The 16310-nt window shown below is 41.9% G+C and overlaps 2 protein-coding genes across 2 annotated transcripts; one reads left to right on the forward strand and one right to left on the reverse strand.

Annotated features, from left to right (window-relative positions):
- Positions 1-1651: 1651 nt before the first annotated feature.
- trim35-13 (tripartite motif containing 35-13) lies at positions 1652-7175 on the reverse strand. The gene is made up of 6 exons (XM_039662675.2): positions 6092-7175; positions 4123-4218; positions 3786-4016; positions 3681-3703; positions 3469-3587; positions 1652-3280 (listed from the first exon to the last, which is right to left on the reverse strand). The coding sequence occupies exons 1-6, from the start codon at positions 6479-6481 to the stop codon at positions 2745-2747; spliced, it is 1395 nt and encodes a 464-aa protein (XP_039518609.2). The 5' UTR covers positions 6482-7175; the 3' UTR covers positions 1652-2744.
- A 5096-nt stretch (positions 7176-12271) lies between these two features.
- On the forward strand, positions 12272-16085 carry LOC120473025 (uncharacterized). The gene is made up of 4 exons (XM_089128236.1): positions 12272-12665; positions 12743-12867; positions 13961-14039; positions 14452-16085. The coding sequence occupies exons 1-4, from the start codon at positions 12398-12400 to the stop codon at positions 15321-15323; spliced, it is 1344 nt and encodes a 447-aa protein (XP_088984362.1). The 5' UTR covers positions 12272-12397; the 3' UTR covers positions 15324-16085.
- Positions 16086-16310: the final 225 nt, after the last annotated feature.

Below are 16310 nucleotides of genomic sequence, written 5' to 3' on the forward strand. Positions count from 1 at the left end.
TACGTTTTTCATCTTCAAACCAAACTTGGGTCTTCAGCCCACAAAGTTTATATCCCATCTGGCTAGAGCGCTTCCCATAATGTTTACATTTTCGGTCAGTATGAGGAGAGTAGCAGTGTTGTGCACTCGAGACTCGGACTCGGTCTCGAGACCATATTTTAATGGACTCGGTCTTGTCATGGACTGCATTTTGACTTGGAACTGACTTTTTACCATTACAGTTTACATGGTATATATACAGTTTTCAATGGTATATTTGGTTTACTGTTTGAGTATGGTGTCAATTTTATTGTTACCAGCAAATATTTTAAATATTCTTGAAGATATCTTTAAGTCTGGTTTGAGACCCAACCTTAGGTTATCAACCTCTCTGGACTCGGTCTCGACTTGGACTCGACTGTCTTTGGTCTCGTTCTCGACTCGGACTCGACCCTCTATGGTCTCGACTCGGACTCGACCGACTTTGGTCTCGGTCTCAACTCGGAATCGACCCTCTATGGTGGTCTCGACTCGTACTCGACCCTCTATGGTCTCGGTCTCGACTCGGACTCAACCCTCTATGGTCTCGACTCGGACTTGACCCTCTATGGTCTCGGTCTCGACTCGGACTTGACTATCTTTGGTCTCGGACTCGACCCTCTATGGTCTCGGTCCCGACTCAGATTCGACCCTCTATGGTCTCAGTCTCAACTCGGACTCGACTGTCTTTGGTCTCGGCCTCGACTCTGACTCGACCCTTTATGGTCTCGGTCTCGACTCGGACTCGACCCTCTATGGTCTCGGTCTCGACTCGGACTCGACCCTCTATGGTCTCGGTCTCGACTCGGACTCGACCCTCTATGGTCTCGGTCTCAACTCGGAATCGACCCTCTATGGTGGTCTCGACTCGTACTCGACCCTCTATGGTCTCGGTCTCGACTCGGACTCGACCCTCTATGGTCTCGACTCGGACTTGACCCTCTATGGTCTCGGTCTCGACTCGGACTTGACTATCTTTGGTCTCGGACTCGACCCTCTATGGTCTCGGTCCCGACTCAGACTCGACCCTCTATGGTCTCAGTCTCAACTCGGACTCGACTGTCTTTGGTCTCGGCCTCGACTCTGACTCGACCCTTTATGGTCTCGGTCTCGACTCGGACTCGACCCTCTATGGTCTCGGTCTCGACTCGGACTCGACCCTCTATGGTCTCGGTCTCGACTCGGACTCGACCCTCTATGGTCTCGGTCTCGACTCGGACTTGACTGTCTTTGGTCTCTGTCTCGACTCGGACTCGACTCTCTTTGGTCTCGGACTCGACCCTCTATGGTCTCGGTCTCAACTTGTACTCGACTGTCTTTGGTCTCGGTCTCGACTTGGACTCGACTATCTTTGGTCTCGACTTGGACTCGACTATCTTTGGTCTGGGTCTCGACTTGGACTCGACTATCTTTGGTCTCGGTCTCGACTCGGACTCAACCCTCTATGGTCTCGGTCTCGACTCGGACTCGACCCTCTATGGTCTCGACTCGGACTCAACCCTCTATGGTCTCGTTCTCGACTCGGACTCGACCCTCCATGGTCTCGGTCTCGACTTGGACTCGACTATCTTTGGTCTCGGTCTCGACTTGGACTCGACTATCTTTGGTCTGGGTCTCGACTTGGACTCGACTATCTTTGGTCTCGGTCTCGACTCAGACTCGACCCTTTATGGTCTCGGTCTCGACTCGGACTCGACCCTTTATGGTCTCGGTCTCGACTCGGACTCAACCCTCTATGGTCTCGGTCTCGACTCGGACTCGACCCTCTATGGTCTCGGTCTCGACTCGGACTTGACTGTCTTTGGTCTCTGTCTCGACTCGGACTCGACTCTCTTTGGTCTCGGACTCGACCCTCTATGGTCTCGGTCTCGACTCGGACTTGACTGTCTTTGGTCTCTGTCTCGACTCGGACTCGACTCTCTTTGGTCTCGGACTCGACCCTTTATGGTCTCGGTCTCAACTCGGACTTGACTGTCTTTGGTCTCTGTCTCGACTCGGACTCGATTCTCTTTGGTCTCGGACTCGAACCTCTATGGTCTCGGTCTCGACTCGGACTCGACCCTCTATGGTCTCGGTCTCGACTCGGACTCAACCCTCTATGGTCTCGGTCTCGACTCGGACTCGAGTGAGCTGGTCTCGACAACAACACTACAACACTTTTATGGCTGTACGAACACATTCGACCACATGACCGTTTACACTACGAAAGATGTCCGATCGAATGCGTTTCCGACTACCTCTGGAAGTGGTCGAAAGTGGACAAGCTCAAAACATTTTAGACCCCATTTACACCTGTATTTAGCGTCGTCCACTTGTGATCCGATCGACCAAAACGCATCTTAACACCAGGTGTAAACAGTGCCTGTCTCTCTTCTCTGTCTATCAACTCCTCCAACAAGATTTAGAGTGGCAGTAGCACATTGCTACACACTACGTCACCATTGTTGTCGTCTTTTTTCCATTTTATGATGGGTGGATACCAGTGATAAGGTGCAATACCACCACACACACACACTATGATGAAGTGTCAACCACTGGTGTTACAATATTAGCATATTTTCTTTTGATTTCAAGAAAATGTGACCTATGCATTTTATGACAATTTTGGGGAGATTCACCTTGTGATTCAGATCATCTATCAGGTTTTTAAAATCCAAAAGCTGACCCGCACACAACACATGTACTGTAACATAAGAGTTGAAATGTGGAGAGGGACCTTCTTCACTTCAGTCTGTCTTAATAGAGATCCACGCTGGCAACACTCTCAGTGGGTGCTCCTTACAGGCACTGCAGAAGTATGGGAATGCCCTCGGAGTGATGATGTCCATGTAGGTGAACAATGGCGTCCTCTCTCGTGGGTCGTAGAAAGTCACCCTGGATCTGTTCATGTCCAGAACCACTCTCACCACCTGCGGCTCCTGAGTCATAGTGAGAGGGGACCATGGGGCAGTACAGGCTTTATACTCTCCGTTTCGTAGCCTAATGGTCCAGAATCCCTCTGCGGGGGTCAGCACATGCTTTCCCTTCCGGCTGATGGATGCGCTTGCAACTCCAATGACCCAGTAAGTGTTGTTTTTGACCTCCACGTCCCAGCTGTATCGTCCCGAGCTGAAGCCCTCATAGGCCAGTACCTCTGCGCCAACATTGAAACGCTCAGGGTTTTCTGGGAGTTTAAACGTCTGGGAACAGCACTGTAATGTTGTCAGATCCTCTGACATGAGGAAACAGCTTGCCGCGGTGTTCGGATCAAGGGTCACTGGAGCTGAAACAAAGCAATTGTTGAAAGGTAAAATGCAAATGTTGCTGACAAAGCAAAATTTGTTAAAATGACTGGATCATTTACACTGGACTTTTTATTGTGAGGAAAAAAAAAACATTTTACCTCTAATCTCTTTATTTTTTCCATCACCATGTCCCTTTAGGGGCTCCTAAGATACAGAATATACTCACTATATTGAATGATTTCCTTCATTCTCTCCCATACTTTAAACTTTAATGAGCCCAGGTGTTTGGCAACATCAAGCAGTGAACCTCTTATCATATCTGGATCCTGGGGAACCCGCCAGGTTCTGTCAATAAAACAATACAGGGTTATTCTAGATCTAGGTCACAGAGAAAATTATAGTTTAAATTTAAATTGATAACTGAGAAAGGCTTTTTACCTCTTTATAGTGTCCTTATAATTCTACATGGAATACAAAGAAAACCAGATTACAAAGAGTGAACTGTACGCATTGTGTTTCTATCATTCCTTGACGAATGTTCACCTTGAGGAATGGTATATCCTGAGATAACATCTCCTGTTCAATGACTCTTATAGTTTTGCTAAGTGAAGTGATGTCATTCTCCAAATCTTCAATCTTATCATTCATTATCTGCCTCTTCTGATCCTTCTCTTGCTTGAGCATGGAAAGCCTGGATGCTTCCTCATCTCGCAGAAACTGGTGCAGCGCCTCAAACTCCTCTCTTATCTTCCTCTCTGTGTTCTCAGCCTGACTCTGTAATGAGAAGGCTATCATTTCGTTTTTTTTGAAGGGGAGTATTTATTGTCTCCTTCTATAATTGTTCTCCTGCATGCTTAAAGCAAATTCGATGTGAAAATACCTTAATATGCTCTACTGTTTCCTGACAAGTGAGTTTTGCTTTTCGGAAGAGCTTCAGCTTTTCCTGAAGTGGTTTCAAAGCATTTTTGAGTTCTTCCTATTAAAGAGTGAATAAAACGATAACACGGCAAGAATGAGCAATTACTAGATGTTCCCATCCTGACACACATTTATTCATTTAGAGATGCCCAAACTTTTTTAGAACTTAAAACAATGGCTTTACTTTAATGGCTAAAACTTTAAAGGCCAAAGCATCCACAAGAAGATTCGTCCCTTTTCACAGCCTGATTTTCAACCATATAAAGTTCCAGTTATCCAACCATTCATTTATTTTCCCAATTATGTCTTATGTAGAGTTGAGCCTATCCCAGGAAAACACCCTTGATGGATTGCCAGTCCCATCCAAGTACAATCTTAGGGTACGTTAAGACCACAAAGATGTACTAAAAACTGAAATGTTTGTACAGATGGCAACATTATTAAAAACCATCCCCATTCATACAGATCCACGAAAACGATTAAAAACTTTGTATTATGCAAGAAAGACTATGCACCACTTGCACACATGCTGAACACGCAATACGCATGCCATCACCGTTTTCACTGATTCTCATTTTCGCAGTTAACATGGAGACTAAAACGGTAGTTTTTAGGCCCCCAATACACCGTTGTCATGTAAATGGTCGGCCAAAACACATAAAAAGTTTTCAGTTAAAAACGGTGTCGTGTAAACGATCCCTATGTCAAACCTTGCTTAGCTTCCAAAATCTGGTGTGCCCATGCTTGTTTTCAGGGTGCAAACTAACAAGAATGGGGATTTGACATTACTACAAGATGTTGTGGGGGTCAAAGAAAGCAGTATACCCATAACATGAAGCTTTACCTGTTAAAGGCCAATTTATACTTTTGTGTCGAGGGTACGCCGTAGTGTACGGCATAGGCTACGCACGTAAGCGACACCGTCATGAGCATTTATACTTTTGCGTTCAGGTCTTGGTTGCTCTGCAGTACTGCTCCGAAACGCTAGTTGGCGGCGGAGGATTTTAATGTTCCACTGTGTTTAGATTCCTCGCGGCTAGGTTACTACAAGCAATGGCGACTGAAAGAGAGCGGATCATGTTGGAGTTGGAGCTTATTGAAGTGGAAAAACAGTTCATTTTGGTGAAATTACTAAAACTAAAAGGCAGAAACGAGAGAAGACATCGGAGGAGATGGTACGTGCGGAAATGCTTAGGATGAAATGCGATGCTACCAAGCCGACCAATCACAGATCTTGCGGTCCGCGCCATCGCGACACGTGTAGTTACATTTTTGAAGAGGTGCACGTCATAAAATTGAGGTGCAATGATAAAATTTGGCCTCTCTGATGCTGTTTAACTAAATGTATGAAGCAAACTGCTCCGCTACTCCCTGACCCCCCTAAAGGCCATTGTGTAATTCGCATCCTGGTTGTATGGCACTAAGAAAGGTGCAATTATAAGGAATAAAATAAAAATCCATACATTGCAAGTAGAAAATGAAGAATGTGAATACAATAAGTGAAACTAGATATCATATAATATCTTGCTTTCCTTTAATTGTGGGGTGATAAAAGTGTCCTAAGACATGACCTTAAAAGATTTTTAGATTATTTTGAGGAGATATGAGTGTATACTTTCATCAACTCTAAACTGAGCACATGGGCATCTGGTTTCAGCCCTACCAGGAGGCCTCATCCCTACTAGCATGAACTTACCACTATTAATAGTCTGTTAATAAACCCAGCCAAGAATCCATAAATAACTATTTCTGAGGTCATAACGAGAAAGGACGGTTGTCCAAATGGTTATTCTCATTAAACATTTTTGGTCTCCCCTCTTGTCCTTGAATTGACCGTGCGATCGTTGAAGATCTACATTGGAATCAACATTGCCTGTAAACAAATGTCAAACATAGATTGCAGAAGACCATCAATCTGTATGTAGACATACCTTACAGTCGTGTGAAGCTTCATTTAAGGGATATAACCTGTGACCATGGTGGTTGGCTGACGACTTGCATTTGCAACAAATGGGTTCCAGATCCTCCAAACAAAAAAGCGTCAAGGTCTCTCCATGCTCCTTGCATGCAAGAGGGTTGTTTTTGCATCGCTCCAGAAAGCCCTCACAGGTCTTCTCAAGCATGGTGTTGACTATGAGCTCCCCCATAGAGGATGGCTGAGTGCAAAGCGGGCATTCGCAAGATCCTCCTCCATTCCACTGGTTCTCAAGGCAAGGCTTGCAAAAGCGATGTCTGCAAAACAGCACAACTGGCTTTTGCAGGATATTTCCACAGATGGGGCACGAGAGGTCATCTGCAAGATAGGATTGCATGGTGGCCATTGCTCCTTTGAGCCCTTCATTGCCCAGTTGGGTCACAAAGGGGTACTTTGCCTCCCCTCCCACATAAGATTGCCCTTGGGAGATGTGTCTTCTGATTGGCTCCAGTATTCACTAAGAGTTTACATCACTGAGTGAGATCTGGGGTGGCATATGATATCTTGTGATGAATGCCTGAACATCACATTATGTAACATCAAGCTCCTGGCGAGCGATTTGACCCTAGCACTGACGCAAGAAGAAATATGTTAAGATTTTCTCATTCCATTCGAGAAGATGTGTGCCTCATCTTAGAAATAAAATTAAAAGGCGGGAGAAATAAACAGAAAACTGTCCAGAAGATGGACAGCATATGGACAGCATAAGGTTGCTATGGAAGCAACCTTAGAAAAAAAATATTTCAGTCCTGTGAAAAAGTTTTTTGTCTGTATTTTTGCATATTTCACACATGATGTCTTCAGATCTTTAACCAAGACCCTTCCACGAGCCTTCATGGACAACAACAAAATGAGATTAATCTTTCATGCATTCATTAAAGAAAGCACTATTCGTTCAACACTATTTTAAATGAATGCTGCTAATGGAGGTAACCAGTATCTGGTTGCGTCCACATTAGCAGCAGTAACTGCAACCAAATGTTTCCTGTAGTTATTTATATGGAGGAATTTGGCCCACTCCTCCTTGCAGAATTGCTTCAGCTCAGTGTTCAAGCATGATCTGTGTGTTTCAGATCCTGACACGACATTTCATTAGGGTTTAGGTCTAGACTGTGACTAGACCATCTCAAACGTTTTAGGGATCATTTTCTTAAGGGGGTCATTGTTTTGGAGCACGACCCCGCTGAGCTTTTGCGTTAGTTTACAGACCGCTAGCTTTATTCTCCTGGAAAATTCTCATAAGTCATCGTTTTTTTCAGTTCTTTCTGGGCACAATGTTTAGGTTCTGATGCCTCCCAAACTATCACACAACTACCACCCTTTTTGACTGGCAATTTTTATAAAAAGCAGAGGCTTGAAGATCCAACTCGTTCTCATCCCAAGGCGTCATATACTGACGCTTTTGACATTTCGTCTACATCCAGCACACATGGCACCCTTTGGCATCAATATGAGATGCAGATATACATATGGGCCAGAAGGCGCCTCCTAGTGGTCTAACCCTAAACCTACCCGCTACCCCAGAACTAAACCTACCCTAACCGAACAAAGCTCTGTGCGTGTTATATTGACGCTAAAGCGTGCCTTGTGCGTTGGATTTAGACGGAATTTCAAAAGTGTCACTATATGACGCCCTAGGATGAGAACGCATTGGAAGATCTTTAGAAAGTTTCTTGAAACGAGAGAAGAAACTTTCCACAGGGACACAGGTATTTTTATAACCAGAGTTTTTCCTCCTGCATTTAAAAAAAAACAAAATAAAAAAAATGCAAAAGCACGCTATCAAGCGCTGTCAAGAGCATGCCACACCAGCAGGCGGCGATATAATCCTAACTGTAAAGCCACAATGGCCTAACAAAAAGTTATTACCAGTTCCGGTAGGCGGATAACGGCACACACTCTGACGTCGCACGGCAAAAACCCCGGTTTTACTGTCTACACGGCAACACTGCAATATGAAAATCCTTGAGTGACCTGATACTGCGTTTCCGTGTGGACGAACGGCCGAACCGTGTAAAAAAAGTCACGTTCTAAAAATACCCGTGTCCGTGTGGACAAGGCCTAAGAGATGAACTATTCCAAGCCGTATTTATTTGGATAATATGACTCTGATTTTGCTTTAGTGGAGCCTTCAAAGACTTATAGTGTGTTTACACAACAACGATGTAATGAAAACGGTGTACTAAAATGTACTTTTTACACGTACAGACGACAACTTACAGAAGACACAAAAATGACTAAAAATGCTGTATTATTCATGCCAGGCCACTATTTGGGAAAAAAAAACACTACATGCCTACCCAGACAGCAAACTGACATTGAATCAACGTGGAAACGACGTCTCTCATGACATTGAAACAACGTTGATTTGCTCATCGAATTAACGTTGAACCAACGTCAGACGCGGCATTCTTCAAAGCTAAATGAAATCGAAAATTGGTTTGCTTTCATAACGTTGAAACAACGCGTTGATTTCAAGTAGTGATCGACCGATATATCGGCCGGCCGATATATCGGGCCGATATTTGAGGTTTTTACGTGTATCGGAATCGGCCGATACACCGCTGCGCGTTCGCCGATAGTTTTTTTTTTTCCCGCCGTTATTTATAGACAGGCGGCCACGGGCAGCTCCGTGCTGCTGGAGATGCTGCAGTTCACGTGCCCCGCCCTCCTCCACTAGCAGAGTGCAACCTGCTCTTCACGAGAATGGTAACTTAAACTTTCAAAGGATCTTTTAAATGTTTGACTCCTGAAATATTGTCAAACACTTTGAAAATGGAAACACGTCGCCCTATAACTGTTATGTGCTTGCAACTAAGCAAGTTTGTGGGTACAAATGGAAAACGCGAATGCCTCGTCTATAAAACTTAACTGCTTGCCATTGTATTAAGAAGCTGCAAATAGTTAAGGTGTAGGTTATCCGTTCAGTATGCATTAGGACTGTCTATGAATATTCTACATTCGAATATCTATCAATTTTGAAGGTGAAAATTAATATTTGAATGTGGAAAAACACGCCCGCGGTTGCAGACTAATAAACGTTACCACAACTGCACAGCTCGCTCGGAGCGCTCACTGTCGGTTCTATACTGTGAAACTTCAATCACTGAATGAAGCCTGCTATATTTAGGACAAGAGTCGCGACTCGCAACCTTAAATTGCTTGCACAAAACTCTTGTTTAGCACTCAACATTTGTTTGTTGTTCATTTAACCGACGCGCAGAGACCGTGAGGGCGAGAGAGAGAGAGAGAGAGTGCCTGAGCGAGTCCAGGGCGAGACAGAGTGAGCTCTGCGGTCTTGGCCATTAGTTGATTTACTTGCTTTTTAATACGTTGTCAAATATGAAAACTCAAATAAACCATCTAATACTAGTAGTTATGTCTCTTTTTATTAATGTGTCCTGTTATTGATGTAATGCGCGTCAACAACAAAACGCGCAACGGGATGTTCGAATATGTTTTTTAGAGGGAATATGCAAACGCCATTTGAGCAATTTTGACAGCCCTAGTATGCATACGGTAACGAACTCTGGTCATAGGATTAAGGAATGCCAACGTTATTCTGTGCTTTTTGTGGGAGATTTATTCAGCGCTCACCTGGCTGAGGTTTGGGGCGTGTGGAGTTTGTCTCCCTCGCAATCGCAGTAATATTATAGACATGCTCATTTTATTTTATGTAGGAAAATTGAAACCATGCAGTACATAGTTCGTTTCTTTTAAAATGAAGTACAGTGTGCACTGTGCACTTTATTATGCTGGTTGCTACTCTGTGCAATAGTGTAATTATTTAATTTATGCTTAAATATTCATTTTCAGCACTGAACTTTTTTTGTTCTACTTCATGTTTTTCATATTTTTTAAATTGTTTATCTACTTGTTCTTGTTCTACCTCACATGTTTTTACTATTTGTTAAATATTAATTTTTGAAGTTAGTTAAATGTTACTTTTATTAAATTGAGACCTGTAACATTTGTTAACATCATGTTATTTTTAAGATGTAAATTGAGGGAGCAAAATGTATCGGCTCCAAATATCGGCTCAAGAAAATCGGCAGCCCGTATCGGTCATCGGCTAAGGCTGATGGGAAAAAAATCGGTATCGGTATCGGCACTAAAAAATCCATATCGGTCGATCCCTAATTTCAAGTTGATTTTCCGTTAGTTTTGAAAGAATGACGCATCTGACGTTGGTTCAACATTAATTCGATGAGCAAAACAATGTCAGATCAACGTTGTTTCGATGTCATATTTCCACGTTGATTCAATGTCAGTTTGCTATCTGGGTATAGACTGAACATGTAAAGCGCATGCGCATGATGTCACTGTTTTTACAAATTCACGTTTTTGTAATTTACACGGAGGCAATAACAATATCGTTTTCAAAAATTTTCACTTCGAAACCCGTTTTCAAAAGTTTGCGTATTTACCAGTAATATATATATATATATATATAAAGACAGTCCCTTCTGACCATGTAATATGCTTGCTATGGGCTGGGGATGGGCTGAAGGTGTCCTAAAGTTGTTTAGCTAATTAAAAGATCAGGTTACACAACATAATTAATTTTGATTACTGGTTATTTTCATGCATTGCTCTGCAGGGTGTGCTTGAATATGATGCCGTTTTGATTATATCTCTATCATTGAGCTGTGCTGTATTTAATACCTTTATTCTTTGCTCCCTGCACTTTCTGAGATGGGATCCAGTGGCCTCTTGCCTGCAGAAGGGACACTGCGTCTCCCAAAACTGCTCACAGCAAATTTCACAGAAGCTGCGCCCGCATGAAATACAGCAGAGGACCACTGGAACGCTGAACACCTCCCCACACACTGAACAACAAGGGTCTTTCTCTAAGAGCAGTGAATTAACCTCCATTTTCTCTCTAGATGAGAGCTGAACTGGTTGTCTTGTGTCCTAACCGAGATAAAAATACCGCCGCTCAGTACGTGTCCCTCATTCTCCAGACGCTTGACCTTTAGACTTGACTTCTGTATGTGAACGATCGCTATACTGAAAACACGTGACGTGCAGAAGGTGTTTGTATATTGAGATCTGATGTAAAGACAGCATTGGTTGTTATTATTAATTTCGATTATGATGTTGGGAGCACATTTGTTGTAGTCCACAGAGCAACATCCTTTGATCAACAATATATTAAACATTATCATGCTGGGTCATGAGCTCAATTTGTGTACCCGCCGTAGAGTAGATGCGCATATCTAAATGAATTCTGGTAATGGAAGACAATCAATCTTGCCATGTTGCTCTGAAGAGTTGCAGATAAATAGAGGACAGCCTTGAGAGTTTTGTGTGTCTCCCAGAACTGTGAAAAGCCAGATTTTTTTACAAAACGTACCAATATGAGAGGCACTGGGACATTGAAAACCTCTTCCCATTACCTCACCATCTTTCTAGAAAAAAATGCTGTAGTACAATAGACCTTGCTTTGTCCTCTGAATTTTGTTGAAATTCTAATGTGAATACACCTTTAGGGCCAGGTTCACTAAGTAGTCTTGGACCATCTGGGTGGCCAAATTCTAGTTGCGATTTTTTTTTTACATCCTATGCACCCCTAGATAATGTTTTGACATGATAACCCTTGCCAACTGGCAGCTTAGTAGTGGTTATATGACCACTTGAAGTGACTGTCAGCGGAAAAAATGGCAAAAGTACCTTCCATGGAAATAATCTGGTTCATTCAGTTGATAATTCATCAAGTGGTTCATTCGCCATGAATAAAGTACGTTCCAAATGAGTGAAATAATGAGATTAAGGCAATAATTCCAAAATACATGGTTAAAAATGGCTAAATTTGAGAGTATTAGCATGTCAAACCGCAATACCACAATATCATGAAAGAGCATTGAGATGATGATTGATGAGCTAGTCAAAGATTAGAACAACCACAATTTTTTATGTATGGTGAAAATAAACCGTCTCTTTAAGACCACAATAAAATGTGAGACTTTTCAGATGCGGAGTCCAGACTTGTTGCTGGCCCTTGCCTGGCCACCACTATGAAAAAAAAAAAAAACCCTGGCTCTGCCACTAAAGTCTGTTAGGACACAGGGAACTCCACATAAACCGGAAGCTAACGATACTTTGAGGCAAAATAAAAGCCAAGGTTTCCATGCTTACATTTTATATCCGGGTTTTTTCACAGTTGCACATAATGGAATTGTTTTTTTAGGTGACTGACCTTACGGTTTTTTAGACCGTTTTTTTTCTCGCATTGATTAAAAAAAATCGCGACTATTAAAATATGTCAAAATCTCTATCGTTTCGTTTGCGACTAAGCTCCATAATGGAGATCACGGCTAAAACGGCAATAGAAGAAATATGCAAAATTGTAGACGGCGATTTTGCGCTTTTACGACAAGAACTGTCTCGGGTCATGAGTGAAAACACAGTTCTTAAAGACGAAATGTTCTGTCTTGGAAGTGAAGGGCAAAGCGAAAGCACGCGCACCACAAAGAGAGCGCGCTCTGGTTCCAAAACATACCGCTCCATTTGTGTTCAAACAGAAGATGGTAAGTATAACCTCTGCTTAAAACAGTTGTTTTGATGTGCACTACTGTGATTATAATGCATATTTTACTCCTGATAGTACCAGAGCCCTCCATCAAAGGGATATTTGGAAAGGAGTGGTGCTCCAGTTTGTGGGATCGGAGAAAGGAGTCCAGAGATGAGCTGGCGATCGATGTCGACCTGTACCCCGCTTCGCCTTATAAGGTTCGTTTAATTTGAGTTCCCAATAATGAAACTTGTTTCAAAAGCCAACAGTTACGAGGCTGACATAGGCCTACTCTTAACGTTTGTGAAGAAAAGGAAGTTATAAAATAAAGTTGCAAATGCTTGCAACTGTTTTAAAGCGGTTTATCTGTCACTTTCAATAGGGTGCATTACACATGACACTGGTATAATACACAGTTTAATCAAAATGTTACTTTAACCATTTCTATGGTCCCAAAATTGCCATGGTACAATAGAGAATGAGCTAAATACTATTGCACCATCTGCCTAATTTTAGTTTTGTTCAGTCATTTTTCATAGTTGATATAGAGCAATGAAGATATTACAATCAAATTTGTAAATACTGTACTACTTTATGGTTTATTTTTTAACTTGATTTCAATAGCTTTGTTGTGAATATTTTGCATATTTTCAAGGTTGTGCTAAGTATGACACTTGCGTCTTGTACGCATTGCATCAAAATGCTAATTCTGAATGATTTAAAGGGATAGTTCACTTTGAAATAATTTTTTGGTATGTTTCAGCTTACCTAAAGGGCATCCAAGATGTAGGAGTCTTTGTTTCCACAGTATTTTCAATTTTGATATTTTTAGGTCAAACCGTTCTTGTCTGTCAGTCATATAATGGAGGTCTATGGTCACCACCTCAAAGAGCATGCACAGAGAAGTCCAAATTAAACATGATTTAATGACTCGTAAATGTGATGGCCTGAGACACAAAACGAGTGGTTTGTGTGAGGAAAACGAAATGGTTTGACCTAAAAATAACAAAATTGAAACTACTGCGGAAAAAAAGACACCTACATCTTGGATGTCCTTGAGATAAGATAAAACATACCAAAATTTAATTTCAAAGTGAACTATCCATTTAAACTGTACTGTGAAAATCCCATACACACCCTTGAAAATGAAATGACAGAGAAACACAGACTTGGGCTATATTTTTTTTTTTTGGGGGGGGGGGGGGGGTAAACCTTATTATTTCTTTAAAATATAAACAAATTTCTACAATCCTGTGTAAATAAAATGGAAAAACATAATGTTAGTTAACATGATCTGCTTATTTTTGGCAGCATGATGAAAAAGACCCCTCCAACCTGGTCTTAATCAAAGAGGAGTGTTTTGAAGTGGAAGCTTATCCCAGTTGTACAGGTAATGTTTTGATTTTTAGCAGATCGTTAATTAGGGGCCATTTAAATGACAGTGTTTTCAACAAAAAAACTGAAAAATTTAATGCGCTTTGCCAGTTAATTTACATGACAATGGTGTTTTTGGAGCCTAAAAACGGTATTAAAAGTGCAAGTTTTTGAAAATTATACCGTTATCATCTTCATGTAAACTACAAATCCGCGGAAAACATAATGATCGAATTAATTTTGACAACCCTAGTTTCTTTACAAAGTGACGTCGCCAACTTCTGGTCTGGCAGCATGCTACAATGTTTTTAGCCATTTTCGTGGATCCGTGTGATCAGTGACTGTGTGAAAAATGCGAAGGAAAAATGTTTCTGTATTTTGTACATTTATTATCTGTCAGGTGTAAACTATTTTCAATACTCCAACAGGGAAAACGCCCCATATTTCAAGAGTACAGCTGCCATCTTCTGCATATGAGCCCTCAGCAGCCTCCAAAAATTTCAATAACCACTTTGTGTCTAGTGAATTTTCTGGGATATCGGAAAAACAAAACACGTCCTCCGATTCGACAGACAAACACTCCACAAGAACTGCTATTGATGACACTGTCGACCAATTAATAGCACCAATAGACGATCCGTTGGATGTTGATGGTCACTGTATCCTCAACGGGTTTTCAGTAGAGCACAATGACCAGTTTCCCTCCCAATCCGGGGAGGACGGAGAAGCACAGGAAATATGTATGGATGCCGCGACCACTACAGAACATTGCGAAAAGAGATTTAAGTTACAGAAACCGCCAAACAACTTCAGTTGCTTAGACGGCGGTAGGGTGTTTGTTCGTCAAAATGCTGCCAGAAACCGTCTCAGAAAGCATCGGTTCGCTAAGCTGAAACAAAATGAAAGGTTTTGTTGCGAGGTCTGCGGGAGATGTTTTCATTCAAACACCAATCTCATGGTTCACTATGTAGTTCACACAGGAGAAAGGCCCTATAAATGCAGTTTTTGTGGAAAAGGGTTCTCCCAGAAGGGCAATTTACAAACTCATGAACGCATCCACAGAGGAGAACGACCTTTTAGCTGCGTCACCTGCGGGAGGAGTTTCACCCAGAAAGTCTGCCTAAGGAATCACGAACGCATCCACAGAGGAGAAAAACCTTTTACTTGTGTAACCTGCGGAAAGGGTTTCACACAGAAAGTCACCCTACAACAACACCTCTCTGTCCATGACCGAACTGCTAAACCAGTGAGGAAGAACCCAAGGAAAAGTTACCGTGGTGTAAAGTATAGCTTTAAGTAGCACTCTTTTGCTCAATTTGAGTTTTTCTAATGTTGGGAAGAAAATGAACTCTGGAAGTGTGAGGTTGCAGCACCACCTTAAAGGAGTAGTTCACTTTTTAAAAAAACTTTTGCTGATAATTTACTCTCCCCCATGATGTCATCCAAGATGTCCATATCTTTCTTTCTTCAGTCGGAAAGAAATTAAGGTTTTTGATGAAAACATTCCAGCATTTTTCTCCATATAATGGACTTCAATGGGAGCCAAACGGTTCAAGGTCCAAATGAGAGTTTCAGTGCAAACTGTTCAAAGGGCTTCAAATGATTCCAGACGATGAATAAGGGTCTTATCAAGCGAAACGACTGCACATTTAATAAATAAATAAGAAAGTTTAAGTTTTATAAGCACAAATGGTCACCTTGCTCTGTTCTGTGATGCGTTTGTGACTCTCCTGTTCGAACTTGTTCATTAAAATGAACGAATCTTTTCTCGTGTCATTTGGTTCATTCAACGAACGAAATGAATGAACTGACTCGGAAAAAGATTTGTTCATTTTGATGAACGCGCATCACAGAACAGAGCAAGGCGACCATTTGAGTTTGTAAAATGAAAACTTTATTATCAATTTTTGAAAATGACCAATCGTTTCGCTTGATAAGACCCTTATTCATTGTCTGGAATCGTTTAAAGCCCTCTGAACAGTTTGCAGTTTGTACTGAAAGTGTCTTTTGGACCTTGAACCGTTTGGTGCCCAGTGAAGTCAATTATATGGAGAAAAATCCTGGATTGTTTTCATCAAAAACCTTCATTTCTTTGCGATTGAAGAAAGAATGACATGGACATCTTGGATGACATGGGGGTGAGTAAATTATCAGCAAAAGTTTTTTTTTAAAGTGAACTACTCCTTTTACGAGAAAATCTGTATTACTATAGGTTGTTGCAGAAATAAATAGTCAGGTATGGCTGTGTATAAAGGTGATGATGCACAACCAGATGAGACAGGTCCCA

This window comes from Pimephales promelas, chromosome 3 (genome assembly GCF_988280905.1).
Source record: "Pimephales promelas chromosome 3, fPimPro1.hap1.1, whole genome shotgun sequence".
Taxonomy (NCBI): Eukaryota; Metazoa; Chordata; class Actinopteri; order Cypriniformes; family Leuciscidae; genus Pimephales; species Pimephales promelas.

What these genes read in the sequence shown, in the direction of transcription:
- trim35-13 (XM_039662675.2), bottom strand. Translation starts at nt 6,481, where the DNA reads ATGGCCACCATGCAATCCTATCTTGCAGATGACCTCTCGTGCCCCATC. An exon ending in AAGCTTCACACGACTGTAAG is followed by an intron (nt 4,219 to 6,091) that starts GTATGTCTACAT and finishes ACTCTTTAATAG; the next exon opens with GAAGAACTCAAAAATGCTTT. An exon ending in AAACAGTAGAGCATATTAAG is followed by an intron (nt 4,017 to 4,122) that starts GTATTTTCACAT and finishes TTCTCATTACAG; the next exon opens with AGTCAGGCTGAGAACACAGA.
- LOC120473025 (XM_089128236.1), top strand. Translation starts at nt 12,398, where the DNA reads ATGTCAAAATCTCTATCGTTTCGTTTGCGACTAAGCTCCATAATGGAG. An exon ending in TTGTGTTCAAACAGAAGATG is followed by an intron (nt 12,666 to 12,742) that starts GTAAGTATAACC and finishes TACTCCTGATAG; the next exon opens with TACCAGAGCCCTCCATCAAA. An exon ending in AGCTTATCCCAGTTGTACAG is followed by an intron (nt 14,040 to 14,451) that starts GTAATGTTTTGA and finishes ATACTCCAACAG; the next exon opens with GGAAAACGCCCCATATTTCA.